The sequence below is a fragment of the Epithele typhae genome (assembly GCF_022376455.1).
Source record: "Epithele typhae strain CBS 203.58 chromosome Unknown BXZ73scaffold_5, whole genome shotgun sequence".
NCBI classification, from domain to species: domain Eukaryota; kingdom Fungi; phylum Basidiomycota; class Agaricomycetes; order Polyporales; family Epitheliaceae; genus Epithele; species Epithele typhae.
This window is the reverse complement of record NW_025954196.1, coordinates 24,494-42,996: the sequence shown is the minus strand read 5'-3', so window position 1 is coordinate 42,996 and position 18,503 is coordinate 24,494. Positions and strand designations below refer to the sequence as shown.

At 59.7% G+C, this 18,503-nt stretch overlaps 6 protein-coding genes across 6 annotated transcripts; 4 read left to right on the top strand and 2 right to left on the bottom strand.

The window, feature by feature from the left end:
- Positions 1-1,157: 1,157 nt before the first annotated feature.
- BXZ73DRAFT_87832 (nucleotide-diphospho-sugar transferase) lies at positions 1,158-2,778 on the top strand (the record flags this gene model as incomplete). Its single annotated transcript, XM_048024734.1, has 3 exons — positions 1,158-1,375; positions 1,894-1,984; positions 2,104-2,778. The coding sequence occupies 3 exons, from the start codon at positions 1,158-1,160 to the stop codon at positions 2,776-2,778; spliced, it is 984 nt and encodes a 327-aa protein (XP_047881399.1).
- Positions 2,779-3,582: 804 nt separating this feature from the next.
- Positions 3,583-7,666, bottom strand: BXZ73DRAFT_97565 (uncharacterized protein; the record flags this gene model as incomplete). Its single annotated transcript, XM_048027408.1, has 12 exons — positions 3,583-4,664; positions 4,716-4,785; positions 4,838-4,898; positions 4,961-4,990; positions 5,048-5,252; positions 5,313-5,384; positions 5,438-5,690; positions 5,753-5,887; positions 5,941-6,127; positions 6,189-6,922; positions 7,456-7,500; positions 7,556-7,666. 12 exons carry the CDS (start codon positions 7,664-7,666, stop codon positions 3,583-3,585), a joined length of 2,985 nt encoding a protein of 994 aa, XP_047881398.1.
- A 671-nt stretch (positions 7,667-8,337) lies between these two features.
- Positions 8,338-9,258, top strand: BXZ73DRAFT_74452 (ribosomal protein S5 domain 2-like protein; the record flags this gene model as incomplete). The annotated part of the gene is made up of 3 exons (XM_048022023.1): positions 8,338-8,358; positions 8,403-8,704; positions 8,865-9,258. The coding sequence occupies 3 exons, from the start codon at positions 8,338-8,340 to the stop codon at positions 9,256-9,258; spliced, it is 717 nt and encodes a 238-aa protein (XP_047881397.1).
- Positions 9,259-11,115: 1,857 nt separating this feature from the next.
- On the bottom strand, positions 11,116-11,829 carry BXZ73DRAFT_87829 (uncharacterized protein; the record flags this gene model as incomplete). Its single annotated transcript, XM_048024733.1, has 3 exons — positions 11,116-11,505; positions 11,589-11,678; positions 11,752-11,829. The coding sequence occupies 3 exons, from the start codon at positions 11,827-11,829 to the stop codon at positions 11,116-11,118; spliced, it is 558 nt and encodes a 185-aa protein (XP_047881396.1).
- Positions 11,830-14,308: 2,479 nt separating this feature from the next.
- BXZ73DRAFT_41223 (peptidase C14, caspase domain-containing protein) lies at positions 14,309-15,921 on the top strand (the record flags this gene model as incomplete). The annotated part of the gene is made up of 14 exons (XM_048018735.1): positions 14,309-14,449; positions 14,498-14,579; positions 14,635-14,778; positions 14,845-14,907; positions 14,961-15,007; positions 15,061-15,078; positions 15,143-15,175; positions 15,237-15,248; positions 15,297-15,321; positions 15,378-15,391; positions 15,444-15,521; positions 15,587-15,667; positions 15,723-15,845; positions 15,895-15,921. 14 exons carry the CDS (start codon positions 14,309-14,311, stop codon positions 15,919-15,921), a joined length of 888 nt encoding a protein of 295 aa, XP_047881395.1.
- Positions 15,922-16,441: 520 nt separating this feature from the next.
- BXZ73DRAFT_41071 (uncharacterized protein) lies at positions 16,442-17,716 on the top strand (the record flags this gene model as incomplete). Its single annotated transcript, XM_048018695.1, has 2 exons — positions 16,442-16,564; positions 16,769-17,716. The coding sequence occupies 2 exons, from the start codon at positions 16,442-16,444 to the stop codon at positions 17,714-17,716; spliced, it is 1,071 nt and encodes a 356-aa protein (XP_047881394.1).
- Between the last annotated feature and the right edge of the window lie 787 nt (positions 17,717-18,503).

Here is an 18,503-nt window from a genome sequence, read left to right as displayed (position 1 = left end):
TCCGTCGCGTCCCACGATCCCTGTCCTGTCCTGTCCTAGTCTCGCCATCTGTCTCTCATTCCCCGGCTCCGCTATACATATGGAACATTCATTTAGGTAAACGAACCGAAGTACATAGTGTACAAGTGCCCCGGCCACGCGCCACGTTTGCGGAGAGGAGGCGACCCCGTTCGCGCTGCAAGTCTTCCATTCCCTGCCCTGTGCAGCGCGTCCTTCTTTGAGCCACTGTCCGAGCCTGCTGTCTGGGGGTTCGGTGTGTGGCAATGTACGAGTCGAGTGTGTTCGCTGTGCAGTACCCCCCGGCCTTGGCCCCCTTCGTCCTTCCATTACCTGCACCACCCCCTTCTTCCTCTTCGCCCCGCACGCGCGTGCTCCTCCTCTCTCACCCCCACTCCTCCTGCCTCGGGCTCATGTCTCGTCGCTGCCCACGCGCGCAGTCGCGTGCGCTTCGTCGTCTTCTCCCGTCCTCACGCCCATGCCGCCCGTTATCTCCATCTTCCGCTCCTTCCCACCTCCCCATCCCACGACCACCGTTAGCCCACGCCAGCCGTCTCGTCGACCGTCGACCGTGTCCACGCCTTCCCTTTCCTCCTCTCCTTCCTTTCCCTTCTCTACTTTTACTTAGACACACATACCTTAGCGCCCCCGGCCGCGCACGGCCGTTTGTTTCACCTCATGAACCAGCACTGGCACCCTCCCTCTCCGCCCCGGTCTCCTCGGTCTCGGTCTCGCCATCACTCTCGCTCTGGTCACATATAGTGCATGCCCTCGCCGCCGCCGCCCTTGACATGTAAAAAAACTCGGCTCTGGATTCCTTGCGTTGCTGCGGTGTGTGTGTTGAGAGAGCGCGAGGAGGTCGACATGTCAATAAGTATATGACAGAGGGAGAGCGGGCGTCCCCGACTTGCGCAGGGAGAGCATGTAAATGTCGCATCGATCCCGCAGTATATGTCGCGAGCGCCAAGGCGTGGCGCACCGCCCCGACGCTGCACAACAACCGCGCGCCCGCCGTGCGCAGTCTCCTCGCCTTCGAACCCGACCCATCCTTCTCTCTCCCCACGCTCACCCCCTCCCCTCACGCCCGCGCTCACCCCTTCCGCTGCCGCCCCCGCCCCCTCCGCTGACCCCCCTCCTGGCCCCCGTCCGGCCCCGCCCCCATGTTCAAGCTCGGCAACGCGTCCTACCGCGACTACATCCCGCTCCCCCGCTGGGAGGGCGAGGCGCGCGGCGGGGGCGGGCCCCGCCGCGACGCCGCGAGCCCGCGGCGGCGCGCGCTCGTGTTCGGGCTCCTCGCGGCGTCGCTCCTCGTGAACGTGCGGTTCGTGTGGGTGCTGGCGACGGCGTGGCCCGCGCCGCTCGACGACTACCAGGGGCTGTGAGTGCCCGTTCTGAGCTCTTCTCTCCCTTTCTTTTTCGTGGCTCGGGTGGGAAGGGGCGGGCGGGGCTGTGTGCGTCCGGACTCCGCGGGAGGGGGCTGCCACTTCGGGGGCGGATGGACGGGCGGGGCGCAGGGGATGGGAGGACGGAGGTGGTCGCATGGGGACGGACGGGTGTTGGCCAGAGGCTTGGCTTGCGGGTTGGGCGCGGATGCTGCAGGGGCGAATGGGCCATTTTGGTTTTTGCCGTCTGTGTTCGCTATGCCTGGGGGTGCGCTCTTGACGCCCGGTTTCCTGAACAGTGACTAGCTCGGGGCATATCTGAACGCGAACCCTGATGTAGCGGGGACATGTTGTATATGCGTCTGAGCTGGATCGCAGTCGCGGAGCGAGGACGCCGCAGTCGACCCATCGAACGGCGTGAGGTCCCGATGCGTGCATAGACCTTTTCCCCTGTTCTTACGCTGCCAGGGACACGCTGACCTCCTTTTCGCAAAACAGAAACCACCACCCATAGTCGACCGCGAGCCCTCGCATCCACCCGGCCCGTGAACCCCCAAGACCACGCGATCGTCACCGGGCTTTACACCGACGCCTTCGCGAGCGCGGTCGCGACCATGGGCCACACCCTCGAACTCGCCAACACCTCCGCCGCCCGCCTGCTCTACTACCTCCCCGACAAAATTCCCCCCGCGCGCTCTGCATCGCCAGCGTGTCCGGCTGGCAGCCCACGCCGATCGAGCGCATCGCGCCCCCGCACGCCGGCGTGCACCGGCACTTCCTCGACCAGTACTCCAAGCTCCAGCTCTGGACGCTCGACCGCAAGGGGTACAAGGCCGCCGTCTACGTCGACGCCGACACGCTCGTCAAGCGCTCCTTCGACGAGCTCTTCCGCCTCCCGTACACCTTCGCCGCCGTGCCGGACGTGTACACCTCCTCGCCCGGGTACGTCACCGCCTTCAACGCCGGCGTGCTCTTCCTCCGCCCGGACTCGGCGCTCTACGCGGACATGGCGTCCAAGATCGCGTCCGCGCGCTATCCGCCGAAGGAGGCCGAGCAGGCGTTCCTCAACCTCTACTTCGGCGCGGAGGCGCTCCGGCTCCCGTACGCGTACAACGCGAACCTCGCGATCCGGCAGCGCACGCCCGCGCTCTGGGACGCGCTCGCGCGCGAGGCGCGCGTCGTGCACTACACGATGGCCAAGCCCTTCCTCCAGGGCGACTACGAGGAGGTGCCGCTCGCGGAGCTCGAGCGCAACGCGGCGCGCGTCGCCCGCCAGAAGCCGCTCTTCCGCAAGGAGATCGACGAGTGGGTCGCGGCGTGGGGTGCGACCAAGCGCGCGTACGGGGCCGAGCTCGAGCGGTGCGAGGGGCTGTCGCGCAAGCCGGGCGTGCACGCGTAGAGCGTTGGCTAGGAGGATTTTGTATAGCCTGTTCGATGCGTATATGACGGTCACGACACGCATGTAACCTACCTCTCCTCGTTCCGCTAATCTATTTTGCCTGTTTCGCTGTACACTGATTTTGGCGTTACGGCGGGCTGCGTTTCAAGCTCGAGCCCTCAAAGGCCTCAAGCAGCAAAACCTCGACGCCTCGCATCAATCACGCGCTCAAACTCTCAGCTCAAGCTCACTCAAACGACGGACGAGGAAATAAAGAGTGCCATTGTTACAGCGAGCGCGGGGTCCGCCCGACTCGGTCGGGCGACGCTGTGGTCGATCGGTTCGTGCCAAAACAAGTCCGTGTGAGGGGGATGCGATGACGGCGCACGAGTCCAAAGTCCAGACGAGTCCGCAGTCCGTGGGGGCGACAGGGGGTGCGAGCGCCCACGTCTATATACCACAACAGCCGGAGATTCTAACGTAAGGACGGAGAGCGGGGGAGCGGGCGCGGGGCGCGCCAGGGTGGTGCGGGGCGGCAGTGACAGGGGGGCCTGGGGCGGGTGGTACTAGTATAATGCACATATGGTGGGTGGGTTCGGTGGGGGTCGTGAGCGAGGACAGAACATATCAAGCAGCGTGGGTGGGAGATGCAGACGAGGAGGTGGAGGGGGATTACGACGACTAGCCCGTCACCTTAGGATATCAACAGAGGGGAGGCAACGACGACGATAACACTACAGCGCGCATGAGCGGGGAGAACACAGAGCCTACAGTAAACACACTACGTACAAGGCGGATCACAGCCAGCCAGCCAGCCAGCCAACTTTACTGCGGTGGCGCTCGATGCGCCCCACGGCCGGCCATGTTCTGCGGGCCGTCGTACAGCCCAGGCGGCGGCGTGCGCGCGGGGACGCCGCTCCTGTACGAGTCCGGCGACGAGCGTTGGCTCGCCACGTGCGACGCCGCCGGGTTCCCGCTGAAGTAGTCGCCCGAGTCCTCCTGCTGGTGGTGCGGGCTGTAGACCTGCGCGGGGCTCCCGGTGCGCTGGATGTACGCCCCGGGGCCGGGCGCCCACGGCTGCTGCGGCGGCGTGTACTGGCCACCAGAGGGATACGGCCGGTGCAGGGACGCCTCGCGGGCCACGTCGGGGGCGTATGCGGCGGGGAGCAGGGGCATGTGCGGGTTCTCGCTCAGCGGCGTGGCGTAGTTGAGGTCGACGTTCGACTGCGACGCGGCCATCGGGTCGTAGTAGCTTTGGCCCTGGCCGACGAAGTGGCCCTGCTGGTTGAGGAGCGGCTGGTTGTCGGGGATGTCCAGGCGCGTCATCTCGATCTCCGACGTCGGGCCTTGTGCGAGGTACCGGTCGTAGCCTGCGAACTTCGAGGGCGCGGGGGACGAGCGCCCGCCTTCGGGGTATGGCGCCTTGTCCGAGAGCATGTTCGACGAGGCGATCGAGCGCGTGTCCCAGTCGTCGCCGCGGTCGCGCCTGTACATGGCTGGGTCGTACGCCAAGTCGTTCTCCTGGACACCGGCGATCTTGATACCGCCCGCGACGACCGTGGTGTCCATCTTCCGGCCGCCCATGTCGCCGACCTTGGCGGTTTCTGTCCCGAGCTTGCCGTGGTACACTTGCGACAGGAGGTGCGTCATGTTCGCGTGCACCATCGGGGTGAAAAGCTCCGAGTGAAGCGACGGGTGGCCGAAACGCTTCTCGAGACGGTTCCGAGCGTTGTCGTTGCGCTGCGAGTGGACTTCGGCGTCGCGGAGCTCCTCCTCGGTGGGCATGTAGTACCTGAACGAGGGCTGGAAGACACGGTTGATGTATCCCTTGAAGATGATGATGAAGAAGATAGGTGGGACGGTAGCGATCCAGTAGAACGACTTGAATGTGTACTGGAGACCGATGGCTGTGGAAGGCGGTCAGTGGGTATAAGGCAACATATTGTGTGTTGACGTACTGAGGACCATGATGCACTGCATGAGGATGACACCGGCAAGCAGACGGTTAATGACCACGTTCCACATACGCTAAAAGGGCTTGTTAGCTGCACCCAACTATCACAGTTCGGAAGACACTCACACCGCCACTCTCGGTCTTCGACACGAAGACGAACATAAGCTGGTACTTGTACACCACCGAGCTGATCCAGAAAATGACGCAAGCGGCCACAGCGACGAGCGGTGCCAAGGCGCGAAGAAGAACCCAACGGAGGCCATGAAGAGCATGTTCGAGCTGAGCGTTATCATGTTAGCATGCGGCGTGTCTGGATCTTGGAGAACAGACGCTTACTAGTATACGGCGAACTGGAACTCAGGAGGCTGCGTCCACTCGCGGATCTCACGGGGCGTCCGTCCCAAAAAGTGCGTCTTGAACGAGACGATAAACAGGTTGAGTAGCTGGGCGAGATCGAAGATCACGAGGAACCACGAAGCGGGAAGTACGTGAGCCAGTAGGACGACTGGTCGATGTAGGTCTGGTTGATGGTCTCCGGAAGCTCTGAAAACACCCCATCAGCTTTCACATACACGCGCGGTTCCAAGGGAGACGCGCGCACTGTCGAAGTTATGGAAGATCTCGTCTACGCTCGCGTGCTTGCCGATGAGAAGGACGACCTGCTTCACCGCATCTGCACGCGACACATCAGCATGAGCGCCCGACCGCATTTTCAGTTTCACGCACTGAAGATGACACCGATCAGGGTGAAGATGATAAGCTGCGAGATGATCAAGAAGGCGAAGTAGCGGGCGACGACGGCACGGTCCATGCGCGAGTGCGTGTATGCGCCCATGAACTTCGTCAGCTTACGCATGATGATCGGAAGGGCCCATCCGAAGAGCGCAGACACAGTGGAAGGAAGAACACCAGACACGAATGTGAAGGAGCCCGGTGAAGCGTCCGACCACGATTGAAGGAAGGGAACGTAAGCGGTGATCTAAAGAATTGGCGACGCGGAGGTAAGTCCGAGCGCTGGTTGGCAAGAAGGTGGCCACTCACGGACGCCAGGTTCGCAAGAACGGAAATAATCAAGAGCGGTATGGTGTTGAAGGCGCAAATGGCGATGAGCCACAGCCAACCCATTGTCTGCGCACGACGAATCTCGGCTTGAGTACGGCCCAAGTTTTTCCACACCTGGTAGCGTTTTTAGTTTCGCAGATGATGAAGTGAATTGACAAGCAACTTACGATGTCCTTGGGGTTGGGAGCGAGCGAAACCGCTGCACCCTTCGGGGACTTGCGCTTCAACATATTCGCCACAATGTGCGCATAGGGAACAGCAGCCATCGACGCGAAACCGTAGTTCTCGGGCTTCCGCAAGTCAATCTGATTGCGGAATTCCTGGACAGCCTTATCCGCACGTTGGAGCTTCGCGCTAAACAAATTGACATTCGCATAAGTACTGGAACGCTCAAAAAAGAGACCAAGCGACTCACGTGTAGTAGTCAATAGCATCCTTCTTCTCGCCGCCAAAGCAGAGCCAACCACCGATGGTGATAGTCGGACGCTTTTTCGCAATCTTGCCACCCTTGAGGTACGTGACCAGGACGGCCTCGAGTTCACGGACCGCGTCGTTGTGGTACTCGATGAGCTCCGGAAGACGACCGATCTTGTGACCGACGTGAACGGAGGTGGTGGGGTACGGCACATGGACGGACTCGAAAATCGCGCGGATGCCTTCGTCGGACTGGAGCTTTTTCGGAACGTTGTTGACAATGAGCGTCCGGGCGTAGAAGGACTGGACGTATTCGGGCGAGCGGAACCAGGAGCGCCGGAGCCGCACGACCTCGCGCCAGTGGACGTATACAAAGCCGATGACGAGGAAGGTGATCACATAGGTGACGGCCACGTGCGCGAAGAGGAGGTTGCCCGAGACATCTCGAATGGTGAGCATCGAGAGGGCATCGCGGTTCTTGGATTTGACGTGGGCGAGGTTGTAGGTGACGTTGATGGGGATCAGAACTGCGCAACACACGAATGTGATCGCGGTGAAGAGCCAGCGGCAGAGACGGATGAAGCGGAGGTAGATTGCAGCGTCGAGGCCGATCTTGTCTACGAGCTCGGCCTCCTTGGTGTGGATGAGGGGCGAAACCCATCCGAGGAATGAATCGGATGCGCGCGGTGGAACCTTATCGCCAACGTGGTATTTGACTTTTGGTTCGTAAATGATCTGGACAGGAGCGATCGGTGAGCAAATAGGCTCGAAACATTTCAGAAAACATAGGAGCCGTGTCAATCAAAGCGCGGCATAAAGCCGACAGCATGGTACACATCCCACGACGGCGACGAAGGCCACCGGGGCGGAAGATATCGCCGGAGAAGAGGTCAGGGTCCAGACGTGCGCGCGCACTCGACGCGTCCCGTGCGCGATTCTCATGGCAGAGCGTGATGTGGGAGGAACACTGCGGAGGTGACCGCAGCAGACCGTCCACCCAATCAAGAGGGCCTCCTGCAGACGAGCATGGAGTGCGGTAAAGAAGACGTCTGACGCGACCAATCTCCAATCTCCGCATACACCACCTATGTGAACGCAGGCGGCACGGATAGAGCGCTGGGTACGCGTGTGCTCCATGAACGCCGGGCGTTTGCCGAAGGTGGAGGAGGAGCGCACTCCCTCCAAACCGCTCATTGAGAGGGAGATTCGACGACGGGACGAAGAAGGGGACAATGCAGGACAATGCATGAGCAGAAGAGAAAGCTGACCTTGTTTCTTGGGCGAAGCAGGTTGAAGAGAATCACGGTAGCAAACTGCATTCGGCCTTGTGAGCGATACCGCTTCGGCGTTGAGCTGCTAAGGACGCACCGAGATGCCCAACATCAACCCGACCTGTGAGGCGACGGCCACGGGCGCCAGCGTCCGCTGGCTCGTCGTCTCGTTGATGATACTAGTGATGCCATTGTCGCTGTCGGGCATGTTGGATGGGGAGGGAGGGTGGTTGAAGCGATTGTGCCCGCTTGGGGAATGGGGAAGCCTGCTCGATGCAGACGAAGCGCAGAGTCGCTCTGGAGGAGGAGGAGAGGGAAGAGAGGAAGGGGTGGTGAGAGCGGAAAGAAAGAGAGACGCAGGGCGTCGAGGAGTGCAGACTTGTCGACGCTGGAAGGGGAACAAAAGCGGTGGCCGAATTTGAGCGCCTCTCTTGGCGACACAGAGGCGCCCAGGACCGGCCGGGAAACGAGAAACGACGGTCGTCATCCTCAACCTACCCGGGACGTCCTGTTCCGGCCACGACGGGTTTCAACGAGCTTGGATCTCTCTAGTACGGTGAACGTCTGCATATTTGAGGGCCATTCGCTTTCCCATTCATATTCCCATGTCTTGTCCGCACAAATATAACCCATTCGACGCGCTGCACACACCCCCACCGTCTGGTCGCCGCACTATCGCTTGAGTCGTGCACAGCTGCGTCCTCGGCAGTCTGAGCTCGATCGCCTCGGCCTCAGCCGGGCTCCTGCAGCCGACGAGCAGCGGCCCGCCCCCTTCGCTCCACAACGGCCACCGGGTTTCGCACGTCCGGCGCACGGCTCGCCCTGCTGCGCCCGCCTCTCCACGCTCTTTCCTCTCCTCCGTGCACCGGTTTCACCCCCATGGCCAATCTCGATGCCTTCGTCACCTCCTCCCGCCCCCTCCCTCCCCGCTCGCCACGTCCCAGGAGATCCGCGACCGCGGCTCCGCCTTTGTCGCGAACGTCTACCCCGCCTCGACCCCCGACGCCGCGCGCCGCGCCCAAATCCACCTGAAGCACGTCGCGCACACAACCCGGCCCGCGTCGCACGAGATCGCGGCGTGGCGCTGCATGGTCCTCCAGCGCGGCAAGACCGGGCTCGGAGGGCCGGACGACTTTGAGCTCGTCGCGGGCTCGGATGACGACGGCGAGAAGTACGCGGGCGGCAGGGTGCTCAAGGTGATGCAGGCGGAGGGCGTCATCGACGCCGTCGTCGTCGTCAGTCGGTGGTGAGTTCCCCGTCGGTTTTGTCGTGCCCAGTGGAGCGGCGAGCGCGTGGGGGAGGACGCTCGATCACCGACTTGAGTCGATCCTCACGGTGCGCGAGCCGCACTGCTAGAAGGCTCCGCTTGCGCCAGCCATACTTACTCTTGTCCGCCCCGAAATCAGGTTCGGCGGCGAGATGTTAGGCCCCGCGCGTTTCGACCACGTCGAGACCTGCGCGCGCGAAGTCTGTCGCACTTTCCGTCTGAAGGACGACATGGCGACGGCCGTCTCGACTCTCAAGTCTCTGGACGACGTCCTGGCTTCTCTCCGAAAGCAGCTCGCTCCGCTGCAAACCCGCCCCGAAAAGGCCGACGGGACATCCACGCTCGCACCGAAGAAAGCTGCAGACCCGTATTCGGCGCTCGAGACGTCGCTCGACATCGCGAAAGCGAAACGCCTCATCACTGCGCGCGAGAACTCGATCAGAAGCGTCAAGCTTGCACTCAAGAAGGCTCGCGCGTCCGCGCTCGACTCAGATGCAGCTGCTCAGAGCACCCAGCCTCAAACTGAAGCCTAATCAGACATGCTGTCGACTGCAAATCAATACCGGCGGGTCGTGCAGTGTTCAGGGCGAACATACATCAGGTCTCTGGGCCCTGACATCATTCGCCATCCTGATGTCACTTAGTTTTGATCGGATTCGGATTCACGGCGGTGAGGCACAATCTAGTATCATCTCATCATGTGCGCTCAAAATGATTGAACATAACTTCTCGTGGTTTCGGCCTTGCCGGCGCTCCAGCAAGGGTGTCTTTGTTGTACAGGCGCGAGGCTTGTGGACGGAGGATATGCGCTCAAATTGGCCCCCACCGGGCACAGGCGGAGACAGAATCTGTCCGGGCTGCAATAACTCATCCGAGTGCACAGTCGTCTCGGGTACGTCGTCATTGCTGTACTGGATGTCTGCGCTTGTTTGTGTTATTTCATATCTGGACGCCGCAGAATTTTAGACGGCCAGAGGGCGATTATTGGACTGATTATCGGCCGGTTAAAGCTCTTAATCGCTCTCATAATCGCCTTGACCTCTGACCGTACGATGTAGAGATGATTAAGTCCCGTTGCTTCATTGGCGATTGCTCCGCTCTTCAGCACGTTAGCACCCAGAAATCAGGCGCTTGGCCGTACATCCGTTGCAAAGCGGCTCTGGAGGTGCTTTGTCGCCGCTAAAGCGGCGATTATGGCTGTGGTGATTATGGGAGCCCGACTTCGTTTCGATACGAACCAATCTTATCTGCGTGGCATAAAACGGGCACAATGATAAGTAGGTACTACCGCGTGAGAAAGCAGAGTAATCGCCGCTGAAGCAACGGGGCTTGATCGTCTCTGCATGGTACGGTCAGAGCTCAGGGCGATTATGGGGGCGATTGGGGGCTTTGATCGGCCGGTGATCAGTCCAATAATCACCATCTAATCATTCGAGAATCGCCTCGTAATCGCCCACTCTGACCGTCACTAATAATTCTTGCGCCTGTTTCATGCCATGTGCAGATAAGCTCTAGCTATTCACGCGCATAGGGTTGGGCTAGCGAAGCGGGTCTATTCGATTCCCGTCACCAACCGCTCTCACGTCGGTGGGGTTGCGCGGACGTCAGCGCGAGCCGCGTGATTGAGTGAGATGTATAAGTCGCCTGCGCTATATAGTTCAACTCCGGTACCGTCGTTTAACTAGCCCTTGTGAGACACGACATACAATCTTAATAGTGGGGGCACTACATAGCGGTATGGGATGTATTAAGTACTGACTGTCAACTGAGGGTACATCCGCCACAAGCCGCGTGCGCCAACCCAATAGTAGACAGCCATACCTGAAGCACTCACACTTGTGCGAGAGACTCTGTATGGCTCAAGTGAATGACCATACAGGTGCAAACTGAGGCATGAAAAGCTGTCCGTAGTGCGTTTTTGAGACACAGATGTTGGTTTTGCCCTCTCGAGGAACGGTCCATCGATCTCGACTTCGCTCGCAATTACATAACCAACCGCGACCACTCGGCGACCAATCCACGAAGTAAAATCCGGAAGTAAACGGCGCGCCGGGGAATCCTCGCGAGCCGCGCAACTCCGAACCGAGGGTGCTCAAGCCAGCGGAGGTTAATATAAATGAGAGACGGAGAGACGATAACTGGTTTGTATCGAAATGAAGTAGGGCTCCCAATTCACACCCACGCGGGGTGAATTCAAGCGTCTTGTTGTTTCATTTGACTGAACACCACTGGGCCTCGACGGCACATGCCCTAGTTCCCTCCATATGCATTGCAACCACGCGAACTAATATATACATCGATGTAGACTGAGAAAGTCTTCCGGGGTATATCATTATACAGGATCCACACACACTCCTGAACCCATCGTACACACATCTCCACCAACGCACTCAGAACCTGTTCGCAATCACCCACGCCTCATTCCTGAACGCCGAGACCGCCTCGCTGTCCCCGTCCCAGTCCGGGCGTGCGCCCACAGAGGGCGTCCCATGCCAGAGCGACATGTCCCCGTCAGGCGCGGCCGCCCACGCGCGCGTCTCGAGGTCGCGCGCGAGCGTGGTGAAGCCCGCGGCGCACCCGCGGTGCCCCTCCGGGTACGCGAAGAGCGCCTCGCGGTGCGTGAAGATCGTCTCGAGGAAGTCGCCGCCCGTGGTGCCGTACACGCCCGCGCGGATCTGGGCCGAGACGGCCTGGAGGTAGGCGCAGCCGGAGAACAGCGGCGGCGCGCTTGCGTTGCTGCTGCTTGAGGTGGAGGTGGAGGGGTGTGTTGAGCGCGTGAGCTGCGCGCGCATGCGAGGAGAGGGTAGGGGTGAGGGCCGCGGACGAAGATGAAGACGAAGCAGAGGAGGAGGGGAATGCGCACCTGGTACGTCGAGTCCTCGCTGTCGGAGGACGCGTCCGACATGGCTGCGTCGTCTGTGGGCTGGGGTGTCCGTGCCGGCTCTTCGTTTGCCTTTCTCCAGAAAAGAGGAGATCGAATCAACACGGAGTTGCGTCATGGCGGTCGCGCAGAAGAGGGAGCTCACATAGAGGGCCTTGTGCCGGTGGACGTCGAGGGTCATGGTGCCCAAGAGCTGCGCGAGCTGTGCGTCGATTTCCATCATCGCTGCAAACGATGCTGTCAGTCGGCGAACGCGATGGAATGAGATCGCGCGCACTGTGAACGGAGAACTGGGAGCTGGAGGGGATGAGGGTATAGAGCAGGAGTGTCGGTGGCCGCGTCGCAGGCATATAACGCATCGGGCATGCAGCTTGCGAGCGCGAGCCTCGTGTGCGGAGCAGCCCCGGTGCGGATCAACGCACACTGTTATCGGATGACTCGCGGCCTCGTGGCCGCGGCACTCACGCTCGTGTAGAGCACATCGACAATCTCAGAGAGATCTCTCCCTGAAGGCACTGCTGCCCTCAGACTGGAAGGAGGTGCAGAAGGTAGGTCGACGCGTTCCATGTGCTTCTTTTCCCTGGAGCTTGCCGTAAGATCCGCGCACGTATGGTGGATTTTGAATGTGCTGTCGAGGAGCTCGACAATGTTGGGCGATCGAATGCAAGGAGCCCAGATCAAGCACCCACCGGCCGCGGGAGCTGCACAACGCTCAGATGACGTAATACCACGAACTGGTTCGATTTGATTGACGCACGTGTACGTCTTCTGCCCGCCGCGAACAACGTTTCGACAACGTTGTCTGGCAAGTACGAGCTCATCTCCGCCGTCTTTTGGAGAAATGACTGACTGATTCTGTAGCCATGCTACGTTAGCAGGAGCAGACCAGCTCACTGCTACACTGCAGCCGCACATCTCTGACCCGCAAACAGTCATGTCGTTCCTCTTATCGTCAAGTTAGACACATTGTTTGTCCGTCACCCGCTGCACTCAGGATACTGAACTCTAGGATCCTTTCCGTCGACCCTCCTCAAAACCTAGTTCCACGTCACCCGATCTCATCGAACGAATCATATGGCGAGCCTCTTCCGCAAACTTCGCAAACGCAAGAGCAAAGCCACCCCAGGCTCAGTGAAGTCTCCTTCGCAGGCAGGCCAATCAGTGCGCACGGGGCGCTCCGGGCAGTCCGACTTGTATGCGGTTTTCTCGTTGTTTTCCAGGCCTGCTTGTCATGCTGACCTCCATTCAGCGATAGGTCTGCGTCTCCAACGTGAGATGCCCGCACTGCTCTCGCGATCTGTCCGCCGTCATGCTCATTTCATACCACTCCGTGTCAGCGAGATTGGTGACGACTATCGCCCCGACCTTCTCTCACCACCTCTGGAGTTTCCGGAGCAGTCTTACGAACACGAAGGCGCCTTCGACTATCTTCCCGAAGGCAGTCCGCCCCTCGGGTACGCACACTACGATGACGATGCTTACCAGTACCCACATGGAGACGAAGCCCATGGGTATCCTCATCCTCCTGGTCCTGAGCACGAGAGCGTATCCGGATTAGGCAGCTCCTTCGTCGACGTGGCGGCGGAAATCCAAGGAAGTACCGATCACACTCCCGATATACGGTACGTCGGAGCGTTGTGCATCGAAATTGTGCGCTGAATACGGGCCAGTCCCCCAGAATATGAACCGTATGCACATTGAGGGTACGTATACGCTCTCCTTAGACTGATACTCTTTTTAGGTTCGCGGACAACACTAGTATCGCTTTCTCCCAGGGGAAGACGATCACCGCAAGTCCTCCCAATCTCAGCCGAAAGGGGACGGTTCAAAGCCGTGTTCGCTTCCACGACCCCACTCCTATCCCGGACTCCGTTTTCTCCGAACAACCTACCACCCACCAAAGCCCCCGGTCACAAGGCAGTGCAATCTCCCGTGTTACGAACCCACCTGGATATGTCCCGACTCCCTTTACTCCAGCCACAGCAACGCACTCGTTCGACTACTCGACATCTCTGACCCATAGCGCCTCCGCTCGCGGACCCCCCTCCCCTCAAGTTTCCCGTGACACAGGGACGGCCGCTTCAATGCAGCCCAGCACTTCTGCCCTGCACAGCACTCCCTCTCGCCGCACCGGTCAGACACAGCACACCTCTCTCTCCCGACGTAGCACCCAGTCCCGCAAAACACCACCATCCCGCCACACCGCGCCATCCCACACCGCGCCATCCCACACCGCGCCATCCCACACCGCGCCATCCCGCCATCCCACGACAGCGTCCCGACAAACCACCCCGTCCCGCCACGTCACAACAGCGTCTCGCCGCACAGCGACGTCCTCCCGCACGGCTCCCGGAGCCCCTCCCGCGCCCGTGCAATACCAACCTCCATCGGCGCCGCACGCGCCCGTGCCGTACCGCTCTCCCCAGACACAATCTCCGGCGCTCACGCGCGAGGTCACGCTCGTCAAACCGAAGGCCAAGAAGGGGGCACACTACGGCACGGCGGAGCACTTCGGCCTCCACCCCGCCCACCACGAGTGGATCTGCAAGCTCGTCGAATGCGTGCATCAGCACATGGCGGAGCAGGCGCCGCATGCGCACCAACCCCGGATGATGCACCAGCCGCGGGATCCGAACCCGCGGTACTCTGGCACGAACAGTGAGCCCTTCCGGCCTCTGCGGTGATGGCGGTTTCATGCGCTAATGGACGTTCGGGTGGTAGTCAGGAAGTACCATGGGTGCGACAACGTCAATGAACTGAGGCCGATTTCGACGCACCATCCGGAAGGCCAAAACCATTTCTTCCAGTACTCCAAATGCAGCGGGAGAAGGAGGGCTGTTTGCGTATGTGGCACCGTATAGCAATTCATGACATCCGCTGACGGCTTGCAGATTGGAGTCAACTATCTCGGCCAAGACCACCCGCTGCGTGGGTGCATCAACGACGCGCGGAACGTTCGCCGCTTTCTCTTGAGTGCGTCGCACTCTTCTCCCAGCGTCAACCAATGCTTACAGGACCTCCTATGTAGATCGAAGGTTCGCAAACGAGGACATTTTCATGCTCACAGACGACGCTACAGATCCCCGAGCGATACCGACGCGAGTGAACATCCTCGATGCCATGCATTGGCTCGTCACGGGGGCGCATCCGCACGATTCGCTCTTCTTCCACTGTACGATCTCTTGTGGAGTTGTTGGCCCTGATATGTTTGTGCTCACGTCGCAATACATCCATCTAGACTCGGGGCACGGATCTCAGGTGCCAAGTAAAACCGGCGACGAAGTGGATAGCATGGATGAAAGTACGTCCCTCGTCGAGTTTCGTTCTGAAGGGTAGTTCTGAGCTGTCAACCAGTCATATTTCCGGTGGACTACCAGAAGGCTGGGTACATACTCGACGACGTACGTCATCCGTAGCCCCACTTCATGCTTGTCGCTGACTGGACTGTCTCCAGCTTATTCACAAGGTTTTGGTACGCTCTCAACGTGTACAGATGATCGCCTTGGTCCCCTGACTGCCACGTTTACAACTTTTAGGTCGCGTCACTCCCAGTCGGATGCCGTTTGACGGTACATGGTGTTTCATAAGCCTCTACCCCTTCCATACTAACATATCGATCATCCTATCCAGGCGATCTTCGACGTAAGCGCACATCGTGAAAGTAGACTGCAGTGCTCACAAAATTCTCAGTCATGCCATTCCGGCTCTGTCATGGGTATGTGTCCCGTAGATGGGTTCAAACAGGATCTGACAGGGATTTTCTGCACTCAGATGTCCCGTACACCGTACGTATCTCGTGCCCCAAGTGAGCAACGAGGAGCTGACGGTGCGCGCTAGTACTCCCAAAGCGGTTATACCAAAAAGGGCGGTGTGACGGCCGAGTGGTTCGACCGCAACTCCTCTCCCGCCGATGTGGTCAGTTCGCCACGACTATCACTTGGCTTGTGCGCTTCCTCAACGGTACGGTGACAACCCGTTAGATCTGCTGGAGTGGATGCAGCGACACCCAAACCAGTGCTGACACGTTCGAAGACGGCTCTGCGGTGGGCGCAATGAGCTGGGTATGGAATTCGATCCTCTGCCAAATCAAATAGCTGGCTCATCATCATGGGTCAGGCTTTCATGTCGTCGCTGCGCGACAAACCCGACCAGAGCTATCAAGAATTGTTGGCGTCCATTCGAACCCTCCTGAAGGACAGGTACAGCCAAATACCGCAGCTTTCAAGCTCACATGAGATTGTAAGTCGCAGTGGCATAGATTCACATGCATCTAATACCGCTCTTTCAGGACACGAACCTCAAATTCATTATTTAATCTGCCGGCTCTGCTCTTCTATCCTGGACCATCCATATATCCTACCGGTGCATCCCGCTAAATGTATCCCAAACATGTTTTCCCGCTGTCGATCTGCTCTCTTTTGTATCTTACTGTCTTGTATGCTCTCTGTCAGGGCACGCTACAGCCATATTCCCAGTTTCCATTTCTAGAACGTCCGTGCACTTGTATATATAGCGTGTAATCCATCATGCTAGACCCATTTTTCTGCGTTGAGGTATAGTGATGGTATATGCCACATGTTCTACACAGCGCAAACAGGTATATTGCCATGTCTCTTGCCAATGACGTTGGAGGCTACGACGAGGCGTAGTGGCGATGCGCGCCTACTCCTACCCTGTGAGAAAACTGTCTGTGGCCCCCGGGGACTCTGCCAACAGCGACTGCTAGATCGATCATCGCCGCGTCTGCCTTCGTTCTCATACTCCTCCATGACTCAGGTAGGATCCATGCGTTGTTGCTCCCCTCACAAATGGCTGAATATTCTCGTACCGCCAGAATGTGGCTCCTCAGCACTGCGACCGCCGAGCTCAAGTTCTTCAACGACCCAGAAGCGATTCCCGGAGGCTATGCCATCCTCTCGCATGTATGGCTCAGTGAAGGAGAAGACACGTTCCAGGCCGTACGCGCCATCTCCGAGCGACGCAGCAACCTCCGCGAGGAGACAGAAATACATCTGCAGAGCTCCTCCGCGCAGAACCAGGTCATCGCGGACCTGTCGTCCCAGTTGCGGCAGTTGATGGGGGTTCTCAGCCAACATCCTGCCCTGACCAGCATAGGCGGCAGCGCTGCCCCAGAAATCACTTCTGCTCCTCAAGGCTCGGAGCCTTCGACCCCCACGACGGTCTCTGAAGCCAAAACCACGGACTCGGACGACCCTCGCGACCTGATCTCGCCCAAGGTCTGCGCCTTCCTCAAACTCGCCCAACGCGACGGCTACGAATGGGCGTGGTCCGACACCTGCTGCATCGACAAGGCGAGCAGCGCGGAGCTCACCGAGGCGATAAACTCCATGTTCCGCTACTACCAGCTCTCCGACGTCTGCTACGTCTACCTCGCCGACGTCCCCCCGGGCCCGTTCGGCAAGCTGTTCGCACAGAGCCGGTGGCACACGCGCGGGTGGACGCTCCAGGAGCTGATCGCTCCGAAGACGGTGCTCTTCATGGCCGCGGACTGGACGCTGATCGGGTCCAAGTACGAGCTCGCGGACGAGCTCGAGCGCGTTGCGAAGGTGCCGGTAGAGGTCCTCCGGTTCGACAAGGACGTCGCGGAGGTGTCGGTCGCGGCGCGCATGTCCTGGGCCGCGCGCAGGAAAACGACGCGAGTCGAGGACGAGGCCTACTGCCTGTTTGGGTTGTTCGGGATCAACATGCCGACGCTCTACGGGGAGGGCCAGAACGCGTTCTACAGGCTGCAACAGGAGATTATGCGAACGTCGATCGACACATCGCTCGTCGCGTGGGGAACAGTGACGCCAGTGTCAAGCGTCGAGGAGCTCCTTCGGAGGGCGCGGATGGCGGCGGGCCATCTGCAGGGGTACGAGTTTCTCTTGGCTCCTCGAGTGGAATGCTATCGGTATCATGCGTACACGGAGTTTGATGAGTCTCGAAGATTCCTTTGTGCTCAAGAAGTGAGTAGGTTCTTTGCTTTGACCCAGAGCATTTGTATATTGACTTCAATTGGGACGCTCCTTCACAGCGTGAAGACGGACCTAGCCAAGTCCCGACTTTCGAAGCAATCACCCCCCATGGCGTTCTATGCCTGCTTCCCATGATCCAGCTCGACGACAAGTACGCCGTAGCATCACTATCCTGCTCGCTCTGGGACGATCCTTTCTGGATTATGCTCATGCGCGACCCGAACAAGAATCAAGCAGGTGGACGTCGGCTCTACCACTGCGTTTCCACCGGCTCCGACAGCGACGCCGATCGCCTTTTCAAGCCAGATAATCCTCCGCTCGTGAAAGAGCTCGACGAGCTGTGGGAGTGGATGCGCGTGTACATCCCTATCGCCCCACCATACCGCGCGGAGCCCAGCCAAGTCCGCATGCACGTAGCGCTCTTCAACCGTGGGCTCTCCCCGCCCTTCCGTCTGCGCCTTGCGTACTTGAAATCAGTGGGGCCGTGGGAGTTGACCTCACTGATGCCTCTACAGCGTCCGGTAGAGGCGTGGGATGGATCGCCGCCCGCGGTGCTCCTCTTCACATCCGGGCTGGGGGTCCGCATGTCCATCACGCTTGGGTGTTGTGGGATCGACGGCAGCGGCGGATCACAGTCCCCTACCACTTCCGGCACCGACGCATCTGGCTTGCAGCTCAACCCCTACTTCGCGCATTCCCCGGATCCTCCCCCCAACTATGTCCAATACGCCTCCGTGCGCTTCTTCAGCAACGACACTGCCCTCGACGAAATCTCCCCCGACTCCCCTCCCCTGCATTCGTGCGAAGAAGACCATATCGCGCGTTGGACGGATTCCACAAAGGTATTCCGGGGAGAGGCGTCCGGATGGGGTTTCAGAGGCCCCCATCGCTTGGCACAGAAGATTTGGTTCACCAAGTCAAC